This window comes from Ornithorhynchus anatinus, chromosome 5 (assembly GCF_004115215.2).
Source record: "Ornithorhynchus anatinus isolate Pmale09 chromosome 5, mOrnAna1.pri.v4, whole genome shotgun sequence".
Lineage (NCBI taxonomy): Eukaryota > Metazoa > Chordata > Mammalia > Monotremata > Ornithorhynchidae > Ornithorhynchus > Ornithorhynchus anatinus.
Genome location: NC_041732.1, coordinates 36,795,903 through 36,812,503, shown reverse-complemented (window position 1 = coordinate 36,812,503; position 16,601 = coordinate 36,795,903). Strand labels below are relative to the sequence as shown.

At 41.3% G+C, this 16,601-nt stretch overlaps 1 protein-coding gene and 1 long non-coding RNA gene across 4 annotated transcripts in view; one reads left to right on the top strand and one right to left on the bottom strand.

Moving 5' to 3' along the window:
• LOC114812286 overlaps positions 1 to 16,601 on the top strand; it is a 477,687-nt gene that overhangs the window by 81,120 nt on the left and 379,966 nt on the right. The gene's annotated exons all lie outside the window — the stretch shown is intronic.
• KCNU1 (potassium calcium-activated channel subfamily U member 1) overlaps positions 1 to 16,601 on the bottom strand; it is a 109,384-nt gene that overhangs the window by 81,486 nt on the left and 11,297 nt on the right. For both annotated transcript variants that reach the window (XM_007669860.4, XM_029066781.2), the window contains exons 6-14: positions 13,541 to 13,616; positions 11,986 to 12,061; positions 10,273 to 10,443; positions 9,186 to 9,277; positions 6,779 to 6,889; positions 6,135 to 6,240; positions 4,578 to 4,660; positions 1,889 to 1,958; positions 1,307 to 1,462 (exon numbers count right to left, since the gene is read on the bottom strand). In XM_007669860.4, coding sequence (XP_007668050.1) covers positions 1,307 to 1,462; positions 1,889 to 1,958; positions 4,578 to 4,660; positions 6,135 to 6,240; positions 6,779 to 6,889; positions 9,186 to 9,277; positions 10,273 to 10,443; positions 11,986 to 12,061; positions 13,541 to 13,616 — 941 coding nt within the window. The remainder of the gene's footprint in view (positions 1 to 1,306; positions 1,463 to 1,888; positions 1,959 to 4,577; positions 4,661 to 6,134; positions 6,241 to 6,778; positions 6,890 to 9,185; positions 9,278 to 10,272; positions 10,444 to 11,985; positions 12,062 to 13,540; positions 13,617 to 16,601) is intronic.

The window sequence follows — 16,601 nt, the reverse complement described above, 5'->3', positions numbered from 1 at the left end:
TTTGTTCAAGCTATTCACTTAAATTCAAATAATTTCATACTGTATTTACTGTAAGATGCAATACTGAAAACTACTTGTGGGAAGGAATAGTGTTAACAACCTCTACTGTATTATACTCTCCCAAACATTTAGTGCTCTGCACACAGTAAATACATGTTCATTCGTTACTATGGGTTGATAAAATTGCACAATTTCCCTACCTTGAATTTTAAGGAGGAAGTAAAAGATTGTTTTTTGTATGCAGTGGTCTCCTGGATAGGGGATGAGGACCATATGGGTGAGAATGACAAAGCAGGTCATAATAATTGTGTTACTTGTTAAGCACTTACTGTGTTCCAAGCACTATACTGAGCACTGTGGTAGGTACTCAGATCAGATGCAGTCCTTGTCCCACCTGGGGCTCGCAGTCTAGGTAGAAGGGAGAATTGAACCCCCATTTTGCAGATTAGGAAACTGAGGCACAGAGAAGTTAAGTTACTTCCCCAAGGTCACAGTGCAGGCAGGTAGCAGATCTGGGAATAGAACCCAGGTCCTCTGACTCCTAGGCTAGTGTTCTTTCCAGGAAGGAGTTAATTCATTAAGGCAAGACTGCCGGGGCCTTGGAAAGAGGAATAGAAGGGTTAGGTGAGGAGCAGCATGGCTTAGTGGAAAGAGAACAGACTCTGGAGTCAGAGGTTATGGGTTTTAATTCCTACTTCACCACTTGTCAGTTGTGTGACTTTGGGCAAGTCACTTCATTTCTCTGTACCTCAGTTACCTCATCTGTAAAATGGGGATTAAGACTGTGAGCCCCAAGTGGCACAATCTGATTACCTTGTATCTACCCCAGTGCTTAGAACAGTGCTTGGCACATAGTAAGCACTTAATAAATACCATCATTAAAAGAAGGCGGCAAAGATGGAGAGGAGGGAAAATACTATGTATTGAAAGCCTATTGAATGCAGCCAGCACTTGGGAGAGTGCAATAGAGACTTGTCTCAAGTGCCATCTTACCTCTTTTCTTCCTCCCCTCCTTTCATCCTCTTCCTTTTTTCCCTTGCTTCCCTTATTGTTAGACTCAGTTTTTCTACAACCCGTGTATTAACCCACCCCTGTTTTAATGTTACAAAATTATACAAGTATATCCAGTAATCCAGCTGGGCCACCCACAGCCTCAGCTTTTGAGTTAGTATTATTACTATCATTACTATCATTCATTCATCCAATCATATTTATTGAACACTTACTGCACTGTATTAGGCACTTGGGAAAGTACAATACAGTAACAGAGGGATAATCCCTGCCCACAGCATCTTTGGCTAATTACCTTTTTAGATTCCTCAATAATAAACAGGGAGGTTAGGAAGGTGCATAAACCTGGCACCAAACAACCTTGGGCCATAAATCCCAGCTTCAGTTCAGCAAAGCAAATAATGTTGTCTCCAGAACTCCAGCTCCAATAGGGGATCTTCGGCAGCAGAACCTGTTTCCCGATAGAAATGAGAGCAACCATTAGGGATAAACTCAGGGCTCGTGGTGGGAGAGAACTTCCCAGGAGTATTTTGTTTTATTAAACTAAGATGAAGACTCCATCTTTATTTCTAGTCAGGTGAATAAGTTTAATGCCTTGGTTTAGATATTCCAGTTGGTTTGGGTGGTCTAGTATTAGTGACACAAATAGGCCCCTTTTGTTAGCCAAAGCAGTTAATGAAAGCTAAGTGATTGGAACAGAGATTGAGCCAAAATGCCCCCTTGAGTTGGGCACCAGCTGCTGGATTATGCTGGGTTAACCCTAATGTTTCACCGAAGGATGGAAGAATGCCTTAGTTTGTCCTACTTACATGAATGTGGGCTGACACAGGCAGATTACGCCAGAGGGACATTATGTAGCCTGGGCTGTTTATATTACCTTATTTTGAGCTTGAAGTATCTGGATGATGACTCTGCTCTTGGGGTAGTAGTTCTTGATCGAGAGAACCCTGTGTGAACAACCCAGAAATTCATTAGCTTGTTAGGGGCTCACTACTTTCAGTGAATGAAGTCTTTCAGAGGTGGCATTATTTGTTCAGTAGATTAGATAAAATTTGCCATAGCTTTTGGATATCTCAAAGTAACTGGGTGTAGATCACAACCCGTTGTCAGAACATAGAGGCAACTTGAACGAAGACCCGCTTTTCTTATTTAAACAGAGGTGAATATGACTGAGAATTTTGGGGACAGCTTTGAAGTCCAAAAGACTCAGGTTATTGAGAAAAGGAAGGGCTGTGGTCAAAGGGGCAGAAAACCTGTTCAACCTTTATTTCTCATCATGAAGTTCTGAGATGGTGAGATGGACCTGAGCAAAACAAGTAGCCGTCAAGTTCCAACAATTTAGGGGAAGTCAAGGAGCTGAAAAGAGTACACATTGGAAGACAGTTGCAAGAGGTAGATATTTTATCTTCCTGGTCCCTCTATATGCTATACACTCTGATATATAAGGGGGACTGAGGAAATATAACATTTTATTGGTGATCATAAGGATTATCAATGATAATAACTATAATTAAACAAGACATCACCTAACCCTCTCTTGACCTCACTTCCCCTTCCAGTTATCATCCTATCTCCCTCCTACCCTTCCTTTCCAAACTCCTAGAATGAGTCATCTACACTCACTGAATTGAATTCCTCAACTCCAACTCTCTCCTGGACCCCCTCCAATCTGGCTTCCGTCCCCTCCACTCCATCAAAACCGCCCTCTCAAAAGGTCACCAATGACCTCCTTCTTGCCAAATCAAATGGCTCCTACTCTATCCTAATCCTCCTTGACCTCTCAGCTGCCTTAGACACTGTTGACCATCCTCTTCTCCTCAACACATTATCCAACCTTGGCTTCATGGACCCAATCCTCTCCTGGTTCTCCGCTTATCTCTCATTCATTCTCAATCTCCTTCACGGGCTCCTCCTCCCCATCCCATCCCCTAACTGTAGGAGTTCCTCAAAGGTCAATTCTTGATCCCCTTCTGTTCTCCATCTATACTCAGTCCCTTGGTGAACTCATTTGCTCCCATGGTTTCAACTATCATCTCTGTGCATGGCTCAGTGGAAAGAGCATAGGCTTGGGAGACAGGTCATGGGTTTGAATCCCAGCTCTGCCACTTGTCAGCTGTGTGACTGTGGGCAAGTCACAACTTCTTTGTGCCTCAGTTACCTCATGTGTAAAATGGGGATTAAGACTGTGAGCCTCAGGTGGGACAACCTGATTACCCTGTATCTACTCCAGTGCTTAGAACAGTGCTCTGCACACAGTAAGTGCTTAACAAATACCAACATTATTATTATTATTGTTATGCAGATGACACCCAAATCTGCATCTCCTCCCATGTTCTCTCCCCCTCCCTCGAGGCTCGTCTTCTCCTCCTGCCTTCAGGACATCTCCACCCGGATGTCCGGCCGCCACCTAAAACTCAACATGTCCAAGACTGAGCTCTGTATCTTGCCTCCCAAGCCCTGTCCTCTCCCTGACTTCCCTGTTACTGTGGACAGTACTACCATCCTTCCCATCTCACAAGCCGCAACCTCGGTGTCATCCTTGACTCAGCTCTCTCATTCACCCCACACATTCAATCCATCACCAAAACCTAACAGTCTCGCCTTCACAACATCACCAAGATCCACCCTTTCCTCTCCATCCAAACTGCTACCTTGCTGGTACAAGCTCCCATAATATCCTTATTGAATTATTGCATCAGCCTCCTCTCTGATCTCCCATTCTCCTGTCTCTCCCTGCTCCAGTCTATACTTCATTCCTCTGCCTGGATTATCATTCTACAGAAATGCTCTGGGCATGTCACTCCCCGCCTCAAAAACCTCCAGTGGTTGCCTATCAACATTCTCATGAAACCAAAACTCCTCACTCTTAGCTTCAAAGCTCTCCATCACCTGGCCCCCTCCTACTTCACCTCCCTTCTCTCCTTCTACAGCCCACCCTGTACACTCTGCTCCTCTGATGCTAACCTCCTCATGGTACCTCGTTCTTGCCTGTCCTACTGTCAAATCTTGGCCCACATCCTACCACTGACTTGGAATGCCCTACCTCCTCACATCCATCAAACTAACTCCCTTCCCCTCTTCAGAGTCCTACTGGGAGCTCACCTCCTCCAGGAGGTCTTCCCAGACTGAGCCTTTCCTTTCCCTCTGCCCTCTCTCTCCTCCCCATTTGCCCTACTCCCTCCCTCTGCTCTACCCCCTTCCCCTCCCCACAGCACTTGTCTATATTATTTATTACTCTATTTTATTAATGATGTATATATATCTATGACTCTATCTTGATGGTACTGATGCCTGATTACTTGTTTAGTTTTGTTGTTTGTCTCCCCCTCTTAGACTGTGAGCCTGTTGTTGGGTAGGGATTGTCTCTATCTGTTCCCAAATTGTACATTCTAAGCACTTAGTACAGTGCTCTGCACACAGTAAGTGCTCAATAAATAGGATTGAATGAATGAATGAATCCCAAATTTTCCTGCCCTCTCGAGGCTAAAGCCTCCATCCCTCCTTATTTGGTAGCTGCAGGAAAATAAGTCACTCTACTAATTCAATGTCTAATTTCATTTTCCTACCTCAATATATTAGAAGTGTCTTCTGCATGTGAATCAGAGCACAGAGGATTGGCGATAATCAGACATGCATCTGCAGATTCCACCTGCTCTTCGAGATTAAAAAATGGGCCCTGGGTTAATTCTTTGGAAAATGCAAGTTCCCTACTGAAGACTGACTTGAGAATTGGAGTCCCACTTGGAAAAATAAAGTGGATTTGTATAAGCAGGTGGGGCATGGGAAAGAGGGATTGCTTTTACCCTAGATCTACTTTGTAAAAGAGTTGGCCAATAGAGTCTGCCATGAACATCCAGGGTGATCCAAATGACTTGAGGGAGCGGGGAGGTGGAAATATTCAGTCATTCCTGAATAATAATAATAATGATGGTATTTGTTAAGCATTTACTATGTGCCAAGCACTGTTTTAAGCATTGGGGTAGATACACGGTAATCAGATTGTTCCATGTGGGGCTCACAATCTTAATTCCAATTTTACAGATGATGTATCTGAGGCACAGAGAAGTTAAGTGGCTTGCCGAAGATCACATAGCAGACAAGTGGTAGAGCCAGGATTAGAACCCCTGTCCTCTGATTCCCAAACCCATGCTCTTTCCACTAAGCCATGCTGTTTCTCAGTCAGTGGTAATTTTTGAGCATTTATTGTATACAGTGCACTGTACTAAGTGCTTGGGAAAGTACAAATCAACAGAGTTGATAGACATGTTCCCTGTCCACTAGGAGCTTACAAACTAGAGAGGGAAATTTGCTTTTCCCTGCCTGGTATCTAAGCCTAGGGATTAGTATGATCCCATACCACCACCCTTCAAAAATTCACTTTCTACCACCGTTTACTGTGTAACTGTGAAAACACTAAGTAGTAAAAAGAAAGTGCAAGGGATGGGTCCTAAGTTTAGAACAGGAGCTTATATCAGCTTCCATGATGCTTCGGCCATGATGTTTCTGCTATGTCTTTTGTTTTGGATACATGATTTGTGGAATGATTAAATAAGGATCCGGCCTCTATGCTTAACTTCCCTTTTGCTGTGACAAAGACAAATTGCCTTAATCCTGATTATTTTTGTGTTGGAGGGCATAGCAAAAAAGGGACCTGTTCTTCCCAGTAGCCCCTTTGACACCTACCATTTGCCCTTACTGATGACTACAGTTGCTCTGAAGTGTTAAGAGATTCATTCAATAGTATTTATTGAGCGCTTATTATGTGCAGAGCACTGTACTAAGCACTTGGAATGTACAAATCGGTAACAGATACAGTCCTTGCCCTTTGACAGGCTTACAGTCCTGTCGTACTACTTGGATTTTGGATTAATAGGCCAGATAGTTTCTAAAATAAAAGTTAGAGCTATGTAAAGATACTTTTCTTCAGATATTTTTGTTGGGGAAGCTTAAACTATTTTCCCATTTAAAAAAAAAAGGTAGACCAATGGCTGTCATTATCTGATATTCTCTTTCACCATTTAAGTAGGAAGAGTGAAATTATTAAGGGCATCTGATATGTTCAAGCATCTTCACTTCTGTATATTGACTGGAGAGGTCGCAATGGGGAAAAAATGAGATCTTACCGCAACTCTCTTTAAATCTTCGCACTTCAATGCGGATCCATAGAAGAAACTAATATACGCCAAGTAGCACTTGAATATAGTTTCTAACTCCAGAGAAGGTAGAACTCTGAGCAAAGGAAGAATTTGAAAGATAAGGGATCACATTTTCCCTTAACTATAGTTACTTCCTACTATGTAATAAATATAAATCTAAAGTTTTTTTCATGCCTTTCTCAACTTTTTCAGTTCACTCAGTAATGCACATTTTTCTCTCAAAATGAGATCCAAATGTTTGACCCTGATTTGTAACTGGTCAACTAATCAAAATGATAATAATAATAATTGTGACATTTGTTAAGCACTTTATGCCAAACACTGTAATAAGCACTGGGGTAGAAATAAAATAATCTGGTTGAACACAGTCCCTATCCCACATGGAGCTAACAGTCTAAGTAGGAGGGAGAACATATCTTACAGATGAGCAAATTGAGGCACAGAGAAGTTTAGTGACTCCAAAGTGAACAGCCGGCAGCCTGACAAACAGCACTTTCAAGCCCTCACTCTGATGAGATTTCAACAAAAAGACCCTACTCCCAGTGGAGTCGCCCAAAGGTTGAGTTTCAAGGGTAAATGTACAACACGAGACTGATGTGGAGGGCACTTACTCTCCCAAGAAAACGATCTCTGAGTCTATCTCCCCCTTGTTATGGCGAAGAAAGTTTCGTAGGAAAGCAGTAACACTCTCCACAGTGATATTTCCGCAGACCACAATAAATCTAGGAAGAAAGGAAATTCATAGTCATTGATTCAGGGAATGAAGCTTTCATTTTTTCAGGTTTGCATGGTAATTTTACTTATCCTGTAATGGAATCCCAGTCAACTTGGGGAAAAAGAGTACGAGCATGAAAAGTGAATAATAATAATAAGAGTAATTGTTAAGCATTTACTGTGTGTCAAGAACTGGTTTAAGTATAGGGATAGACACAAGTTGGACAGGTCAGACATAGTCCCTGCCTCACATGGGGCTCACAGTCTAAGTGGGAGGGAGAACAGGTATTGAATCCACATTTTTGCTGGTGAGGACACTGAAGCACAAAGAAGTAAAGTGACTTGCTCAAGGCCACAAAGAAAGTAACTGTCAGACCAGGGATTAGAAGGCAGATCCTCTGACTCCAGGCCCATGCTTTTACCAGTACCCACAAAAGAATCCTGAATGATTCAGGTTCTAGCTGGAAACCAAATGGCATATGTGGGATGCTATTGTGCTCATGTCCCAAGGCAAAGTCATTTCTGGCAAGGACACTCAACTCAATCATTTGAGAGACGATTAGCCAGTTTGGGGATTATCTACAGTGTACTGTTTTTCTTATTTTTCCTTAAACTCTCCTTAACTGTGAGTTTGCCTTCTCTCTGACCTACTACCATACCAGGCTACCCATAATCCCTGGCAGAGACTCCCTCTCCAGGTTGCCTTGCCCAGAACTGTCTTCTCCCCAAGATAACTCCCCAGGCCATTTCACTGCCTGGTCATTGGGGTCCAAATTATATCTTTTGTTATCCATACCACCTTTTCTACCACATTAGTGCAGATCATCACCTATTGTATTTAGTAATAGCAGTAGCAGTAACTTTTGAGCACCCACTATGTGCAAAGCACTAGTATTTTAAGATGGTTTTTAATAACTTCTGTTTTCCATACCATTTTCTCAGGAAATCTTGGAAGGTAATTTGTTCTTTTGCATAAATATGGCCAATACAACATATTTTGTATCCTAATTTCTCAATCTGGATTTAGCCATCAGGACTATAAAACCCAAGTTCCCAAAATCCAGAAATGAGAGTGAACAGGAGTAGCAGGAGGAGCAGTTTATGAAAAGCAGTGTTTTCTAGTGGATAGAGAATGGGCCTGGGAGTCAGAAGGACCTGGGTTCTAATGGCAGCTCTGTCACCTCTCTGCTATGTAACTTTGGGCAAGTCATTTAAAATCCCCGTGCCTTAGTTACCTCATCTGTAAAATGGGGAATAAGACTGTCAGACTCATGTTGGACATGAATTGTGTCCAAGCTGATTAGCTTGTATTCATTAAGGACCCGAGTGCTCAGTACAGTACCTGGCACATAGAAAGCACTTAATACCATTAATACAAAGAATAATGGAAACCCATGGAAAATTCCCAGTCCTCAATCAGAGTATATTTTAACCAGTAGCACCAACTCCTTTTCCTATTATGGCCACAAAGCCAAATGATGGTTTCTAAATTTCCCTTCCTCTCTGGGCCCTGGACTTATTCTCTGAAAGTAGTACTAATGAACAATCAACTAACTAAAGTCAGGAAGAATGACAGCACAAATAACCCCCAAACAGGACAATCAGCCTTTGAGTAATTTAATGGAGGCTGATTATCAATTTTTTCAATTAATCAATCAGATGTAGTATTATTTCCTTATATAATTTATGAACAGTTATTACTTTTACCAGGTAACAAAGTCAACCTCAAAGGGTAGATAGTAAAGGGCCAAAATTATATATTCTGAAATTAGGGAGGGAAAGAGATTGGGAAGTGACTGTAGTGATGGGGAAAGAGTAGGAAAGAGATGCTACCTGGGATAAATGAGCAAAGATGAACAACAAAATTTGGGAGGATATACATGATACATTCCATAACAGTGAAGTCAGACTGGACTGAGGGTCAGTGTTAATTCAAACCATGTTGGAGGTAAGCTTTATGCTTCCTCTAGACTGTAAGTTCTTTCTGGGCAGGGACTGTATCTACCAATTTTGTTATAATGTACTCTCCCAAGTGCTTAGTACAGTACTCTGCACGCTCTAAGTGCTCAATCAATACTACTGTTTGAATGATTGGAAGTGATTTTGAACCCTTCCAACAATATGGATGGAATTGTTTAATGCCCTCCAGTGATGTATTTTTAGACAAATGCAATTCCTGAGTAGTGCTTATACTTGCTAATGAATAACTTCTTATGCCATTACAGTCAACAGAGCCCAACAAAATGTGTTATTTAGCAGGTTTCATCATTAAAACTCTAGAACGTCAATGAAAAAGACACTTACTTTCTTCCTCTTACCACTTCATAAGCATTGTTATATTTTCTGTTGGTTGAAACAATCTCCACAATTTCAGGAATATAGTTTGCAAACAGGATCTAAGTGGCCAGAAAACAGCTTTAGTTATAGCTAATATGATCTGATAATTCCCAACTACATTAAATTGCAAACTCAAAAACCAATCAACCTGAAGGATCACCTCCTATAACTCCAAACACGACACAGAGTGAAGAATTAGGCTCAGAGGAATAACATTCCCATGGTTCAAGGGAGTTGGCAGCAACCTTTTTTTTTAATGCTCTTCATTAAGTTCTTTCTATGTGCCAGATACTGTACTAAATGCTGGGGTAGATACAAGATAATGGGATTGGAGACAGTCCCTGTCCCACACTGGGCCACAGTCTTAATCCCCATTGTGGACTTGGGTTTAGAATCCAGGTCCTCTGATTCCCAGGCCCATGCTCTTTCCACTTGGCTTCTTGCAACTGCTTCTTCTTCCACTGCTTCTTGCAACCAAATGTAGGGTATACCAGTGCTCTGCACACAGTAAGCACTCAATAAATATCATTGAATTAATGAATCTTTCACTTGGGACTATCAAAGAACATTATTTGGTGGAAGAAGACTACTCCAGCCTCCCTCCATCATGTCATGTGATGTGTGCCCTCATCTTATTGCAGAATATGTATCATTTTTCAGAAGAGCATTTCTCCACCACTACTATGGCCACCCTTTGAGGGACCCATGCCAGCTCTGAAACCTTAACTTCCTCCCTACTGATAGATGATTTCTATCCCACCAACCTCTTTGAGGGCTGTGGCACATAGAGAAAAGTAATGGTTTGGCCATCATTGAGAGAAAACATGTGCTGCCATCTTTGAAAGGTCACAGCTGCAAGGCTACCCAAGCCACATGGTACCATGAGACAAAGACTTATTTCTCCTACTGCTGAGACTAGACCGGACTCCAATCGTGAATAATGCATAAGAGACAGAAAATCAGCTATTCCTCCCCTCCTTTCCCTAGAAAAGTACAAAGCCTGGGCAGAATGCCACTTCATATTTAGCTATACAAAGGATATTAAGCTCTTCACCAAACTCCCAAGGATGAAGAACATGATGAAGGTCCTTCCTAGAATGGTTTTAGCTACTATGTCTCCAAAACCAACAGTTGACATTGTTGCCATTATAAGGTAAAGGCAATCAAAATAACTCAGTGGCTGGGAATTGCTATCCTTGATCCAAGGGTCGCCAGAATTCTCTACCTGCCAAAGAGAAAAAGATTAATGAAATAACTGTGAAAGCAGCAGGAACCACCAACCTACTGCAGAACTCCCCAACTATAACTTCCTTCCCATCTTCAAAAGTCTTCTGAAAATCCATTTCCTCTAGGAGGTATCCCCCAACTAATTTCCCCTGTCCCTCGCCATGTCAAACCAACAATTTCCTTAGGATATATACATAAATACAGTGCATAAATCTAAGCCAGATAGTTAAATTTACATACCCCACTGGTTTACAGATATCTATACATACTCCATTTATTTACAGATTTGTGGACTCCATTTATTTATTCATTTTCCACATTTTTGCCATTACCAGTGTCATCTAATTTTTCCTCCTGCTCCAAGTAAATGCGTACAATTTGAGTTTACCTAACTTCCTCATGAGATTGTAAGTGCCTTGAGAGCAGAGATGAGGTTTTAGACATGGAAAACCCTCAATAAATATTATAGAATGACTGGATATGTCAAAGATTTGCCATTCAGCATCAATCAATCCATCAATCAATTGTACTACTGAGTGCCTTCTTTGTTGCAGAGAGGTCTGAGTTGTGAGAATTCAATTGAGCTGTGGCAGTAGAAGAAAGAATGGAGGTCACTGGACCACAAGTTTTGGGGACTGGAGTGGGGACTGGAAAAGTGATCAGAAGTTCACGACAAATGATTTGGAACATGGAATTGGGGTTAGCCCATGTGAAATGGTAATTTGATATCCATTATTTTGAATTTAAAATAGATGGAAGCAATAAGGAACTTTGGAAATTTTCTGTAGAAATAAATCCTTAGGCTGTAAGCCCCTTGTGGTCAGGGAATGTATCCTGTCGTTTTGCTGTATTTCCCAAGGGTTTAGTATAATGAATTGACTAAGTATTTTATTAACACTATTGTTACTATCACAACTCCCAAATCAAAACTGTCATCCCTCTTCTCTCCCTATCTTAATAATAATAATAGTAATGATACTTCTTAAGCACTTACTATGTGCCAGGCACAGTGCTAAGTGCTGGGGTAGATACAAGCAAATAGGGTTAGACACAGACATGGGATTCACAATTTCAATCCCCATTTTACAGATGAAGTAACTGAGGCACAGAGAACTGAAGTGATTTGTCCAAGGTCACACAGCAGACAAGTGGCAGACCCGAAATTAGAACTCATGACCTTCTGACTCCCAGGCCCGTGCCATGCTGCTGCTTCAGTCTTCTTTAAATACTACCTTCTACAGGAGGCATTCCTGACTTTGCCTGACATTTTCTATTTCTTTGCTCCTTTCATGTTACAGTGCTTGGGGAAACTACCTTGTCAGGGGTCAGTTTCCTTGTGAAGTATCTTGGAACTACAGGTTTCACACAAACTCCAACCCCACCAATTTCCTCCCAGGATCTACACATCCAGGAGCTCTTCCTTCTTTTACCTAAGCAGAAGTGGTGATAATCCAGGCATAGCTACACAGATTTTGCTAACTTCTTTAGCTAAAGGATGAAAAGCAGAGAAGAGAAAGAGTAGATAAATTGTGGGACTTACCAGGTGAATAAATCCTGCTGCAGTAAGCCAGGTGCTGATAAATATGGATATAAATTTGGATAACTTTACTGCTTTACTGGGGAAAAGACAGAGAACACAGTTGAAGTTGCTCTTGCAGTTTTCTAAATAAAATACTCAACTCAAATCACAAATGCACATTCACAAATTCACCACCCTCCACCATTACACAAACACCGAGACACATCTTCAGACCATTATATCATATGTATCTTTTAAAATATGAATTTTCCACCTTTTTCTTGGAGGGTGAGATGGGGCTTACAAAATCATAAGAAAAAATGCAAAACATGGAGTCAAACATAACCTGAGTGAGATAGATCCAGAAATAATTGAAGACTTTGGTTTTGAGGGTCAAATAACCTTCACAGTGTTTTTCTAAAACCTCTCAAGTCTACCAAACTGGGGATCCACTCTGAAGAGAAAGTCTTTTCAAGAGAAGAATCCTGCCTAGTTTCATGGAAATATAATGAAGACCATCTGCCTTCCAGGATTTGTTGCTATTGAGAAGAGTAGAGGAACATGGGAAATTTAGATTCTGTAATGAATAGAGTTGAGATGGGTTTATTTCCACTAGATGTGTTTTACTATTTCAACTGGACAATTGTTTTGGGGAGGAAAACCCATCACTCCCTCAACAGGAATATTTTCTTATTTCACCTGGACAGTATTGAGGTGATTAATAAAGACAGTAGTTGTACAGCTTACATCTTTGTTTACAGAGTAGCTCTCAAATCATAACCTGCAAATTGCCACTATGCACACATATGGATTCAAGCAATAGAGTTAGCTAAATATCAGGCTTTCCAACTAGTGGGACCAAATAAAAAAAATTCTTATGGAGAAGCAGAATTGCTTAGTGGAAAGAGCATGGGCCTGGAAGTCAGAGGACCTAGTTTCCAATCCTGGCTCTGCCAAATGCTTGCTCTGTGACATTGGGCAAGAAACTTCACTTCTCTGTGACTCAGATCTCATATTCTCCTTTCTATTTAGACTCTGAGCCTCATGTGGGACAGGGACTGTGTCCAACATATTTCACTTGTATTTACCCCAGCACTTAGAACAGCATTTGACACATGGTAAGTGTTTGACAAATACAATAAAAAATTAATATTGTTAGGTATTTGTTAAGTGTTTACTATGTGCCAAGCACTGTACTAAGTGCTGGGTTAGATACAAGAAAATCATACACATTATATTTAAAACAATACCAATTATAGTAATGATGATACTGATGGTATTTATTAATTCCTTACTATGTGTCAAGCACAGTGCTAAGAGCTGGGGTAGATACAGGATAATAAAATAGGACCCAGGATGAGGGAGAACAGTTAATCCCCATTTTACCTATGAGAAAACTGAGGCAGAGAGAAGTTAAGCAACTTGCCCAAAGCTTCACAGCAAGCAAGTAGGGATGAGTGGATCTGTTTGGAATGCCACTGAGCATAGGTGATGTCTATGGCTGTCCCCTCTCTCCCCATCTGCAATGGAGGCAGGGGGTTGGCTTAGGGAGTCGAGGTTGTGTCATGGAACTTACATGGTCTTGGTGATTTGTAGATATTGCAGTATTTGGGGAAGTTCAAGTAACCGAAGTGCCCGCAAAAATCTTAAGCCTGCAAAAAACAAACAAGGCAAAGGCTCTTCTGTGAGGTTTGCATCTTTTTTTATTGCTGCTGATGAAAGTTCACTGATGATTACTTTAATATACTGACATTTTTTATCTGAGTTCTAGCCCCATTTCAGCTACGTATGAGATCATAAATGTGTAACATTTTGCTTTCCAGAAGAAAGATACAATGAAGACCAAACATTGAATTACCAATTGCTTATTTTTATTTTATGCTTTTTTTTAGTACTTGTTAAGTGCTATGTGCCAGGCACTGTACTAAGCATTGGGGTAGATACAAGATAATCAGGTTGGACAGAGTCCCTGTCTCAAATAGGGCTCAGTCTTAACCCTGTTTTTTCAGATGAGGTAACAAGCATAGAGAAGTTACGTGACTTGCCTAAAGTCACACAGCAGACAAATGGTGGAGTTGGAATTAGAGCCCAAGTCCTCTGACTCTCAGGCCTGTGCTCTTTGTACTAGGCCAAGCTGCTTCTCCTATCTTCTACATCTCCTTTTAATTCTCTTTTTCCTAACTAATGCTATCAACACTCTTTTAACTGGGAGAATGGTTGATGATCAGTTGGTTTATCCTTTTTCTGCCCCCCATACAGACACAATTTCACACTCAAGTATGCCTACATTCACTTACCCTCATATATTCTTGCACATACCATGGTCATACAAGCACAATCATGCTCACGCTAATATTTTAAATAAAAAAAATACCTACCTCACACAGGTTCACATGCTGTGGGGTAGAGAGCAATCAGGAAAGGGGAGAGAGGGCCTCTAGAGCCAGGTGGATAAGCTGACAGTCTTTTGGGCTTAGACTATGTCCCAGATAGATTTTAGGGTTTTCCTTCTCTTTTTTTCCTCTTGTCAGATTCATTTACTGCCATTTTCACGGACTGGAGTTGGCGGGGGCGAGGGGAATGGAAGGTTAACAGGGTGCCAGTATGCCATGAGGTATCCTGTCTCGAGATGTAAATATAGATAAGCCTGAACTCCCCAGCACATGCTGAATGCCTTTTCATCATGACTCAAAGGACCTGGCTGGGAGGGAATAGAGAGGGCTACTATGCAGCATGGCCCAGTGGAAAGAGCATGGAGCTGAGAGCCAGAGGACCTGGGTTCTAATCCCAGGTCCGCTACTTGTCTGCTGTGTGATATTGGGTAACTCACTTAATGTCTCCGTTCCTTAGTTACCTCATCTATAAAATAAGGATTAGGACAGTGAGCCCTATGTGGGACAGATACTGTGTCCAACCCGATTACCTAGATCTCTCTCAGTGGTTAGTACAGTGTCTGGCCCATAGTAAGTGCTTACGAAATACCACAATTGTTACTGTTTGTATGCCTGCTTCAGTGGCAGAATAGAGCAGTGGTGAAAAGAGCAGGAAGTGATGGTGAGCTATGTTGAGACCTGGCCTCAACAATAAGTAGTTTGATTCTCCCAGTCTTGGAGTATGTGTAGATTTGGCTCCATGGGATTCAAAGATCAAACATCCTGCAAATAAATACAAATTGTCTTCAGGTGCTAGTTTAGGCCATCTTTGCCTTGAAAAGTCCAACAATGGCCTTGAAGACTTTACAAATTGGAGATTTGGGCTTATCTCCTAATTTCCTCCCCCAGTGTTCTTTCCAATTGGTCAGATTACCACAAGGATATTACATCTATTTGAAGATGACAGTGATCTCTGAGGATCTGATTTGCTGCAAATGTGGAATTGGTGGTAAGGAATGGATTTTATGTCTATACAAATTGATTTTTTTTCATTAAACATCCCAAACTCCTACCATAGAAATTCTGTAGTAATTTCTTCAACCTCTGAATATGTATCAGATGAATTTAAACAAACTTATTTTTATGGAGTGTTTGAGACTACTCAGTGAGGTAGGAGAGCTTCACAGTGAACTGAAATGAATTAATTTAACAAACCAGTGAATGAGTAGGTATGGATTCAATCAAGCAAAATTCCATTCTAAGATGAGTATTTCATACTTAGTGTTTGGCCCATGGCTTTTACTCATACTCTTCAGGGCGCCTCAATGGTAGTTGCACACAGGATGTTAATCTTCACAACATCACTAAAATCTGCTCTTTCCTCTCCATCCAAACTGCTTCCACATTAATTCAAGCACTTAGCCTATCCTGTCTTGACTGCTGTATTGGCCTTCTTGCTGTTCTCCCTGCCTCTTGTCTCTCCCCTCTCCAATCCATACTTCACTGATGCCCAGGTCATTTTTCTATAAAAATATTCAGGTCTTGGTTCCCCACTCAAGAACCTCCAGTGGTTGCCCATCCACCTCTGCCTCAAACAGAAACTCCTTACCATCAGCTTTAATAATCATTCTATTACTAATATTGGTACTTGTTAAGTACTTACTGTGTACCAAGCAAAATTCTAAGTGCTAGGGTTTATACAAATTAATCCAGTTGGATGCAATCCCTGTGTCACATAGAGCTCACACTCTTAATTCCCATTTAAAGTACTCATTCACTTTGTCCCCTCCTACCTCACACCTCACTACTCTCCTTCCTCAACCCAGCCTGCACACTTGGTTCCTCTAATGTCAACCTTCTTAGAGTACCTCAATCTCGTCTACCTCGCCCCTGACCTCTCACCCACATCCTGCCTCTGGCCTGAAATGCCTTCCCTCTTCATATATGAGGGATAATTACTCTCCCCACTTTCCAAACCTTTTTGAAGGCACATCTCCTCCATGAGGCCTGCTCTGACTAAGCCCTCCTTACCTCTTCTCCCACTCCCTTCTCCATCGCTCTGACTTGTTCTCTTTATTCTTTCTCCCTCCCAGCCCAACACATCTACCTAACTGTATTTATTTATATGAATGTCTGTCTCCTGCTCTAGACTGTATGTACAGGGAATGTGTCTGTTATATTGTACTCTCCCAAAAGCTTAGTATAGTGCTCTGCACACAGGAGGTGCTCAGTAAATACTACTGACTGATCAGGAAATGAAAGTTT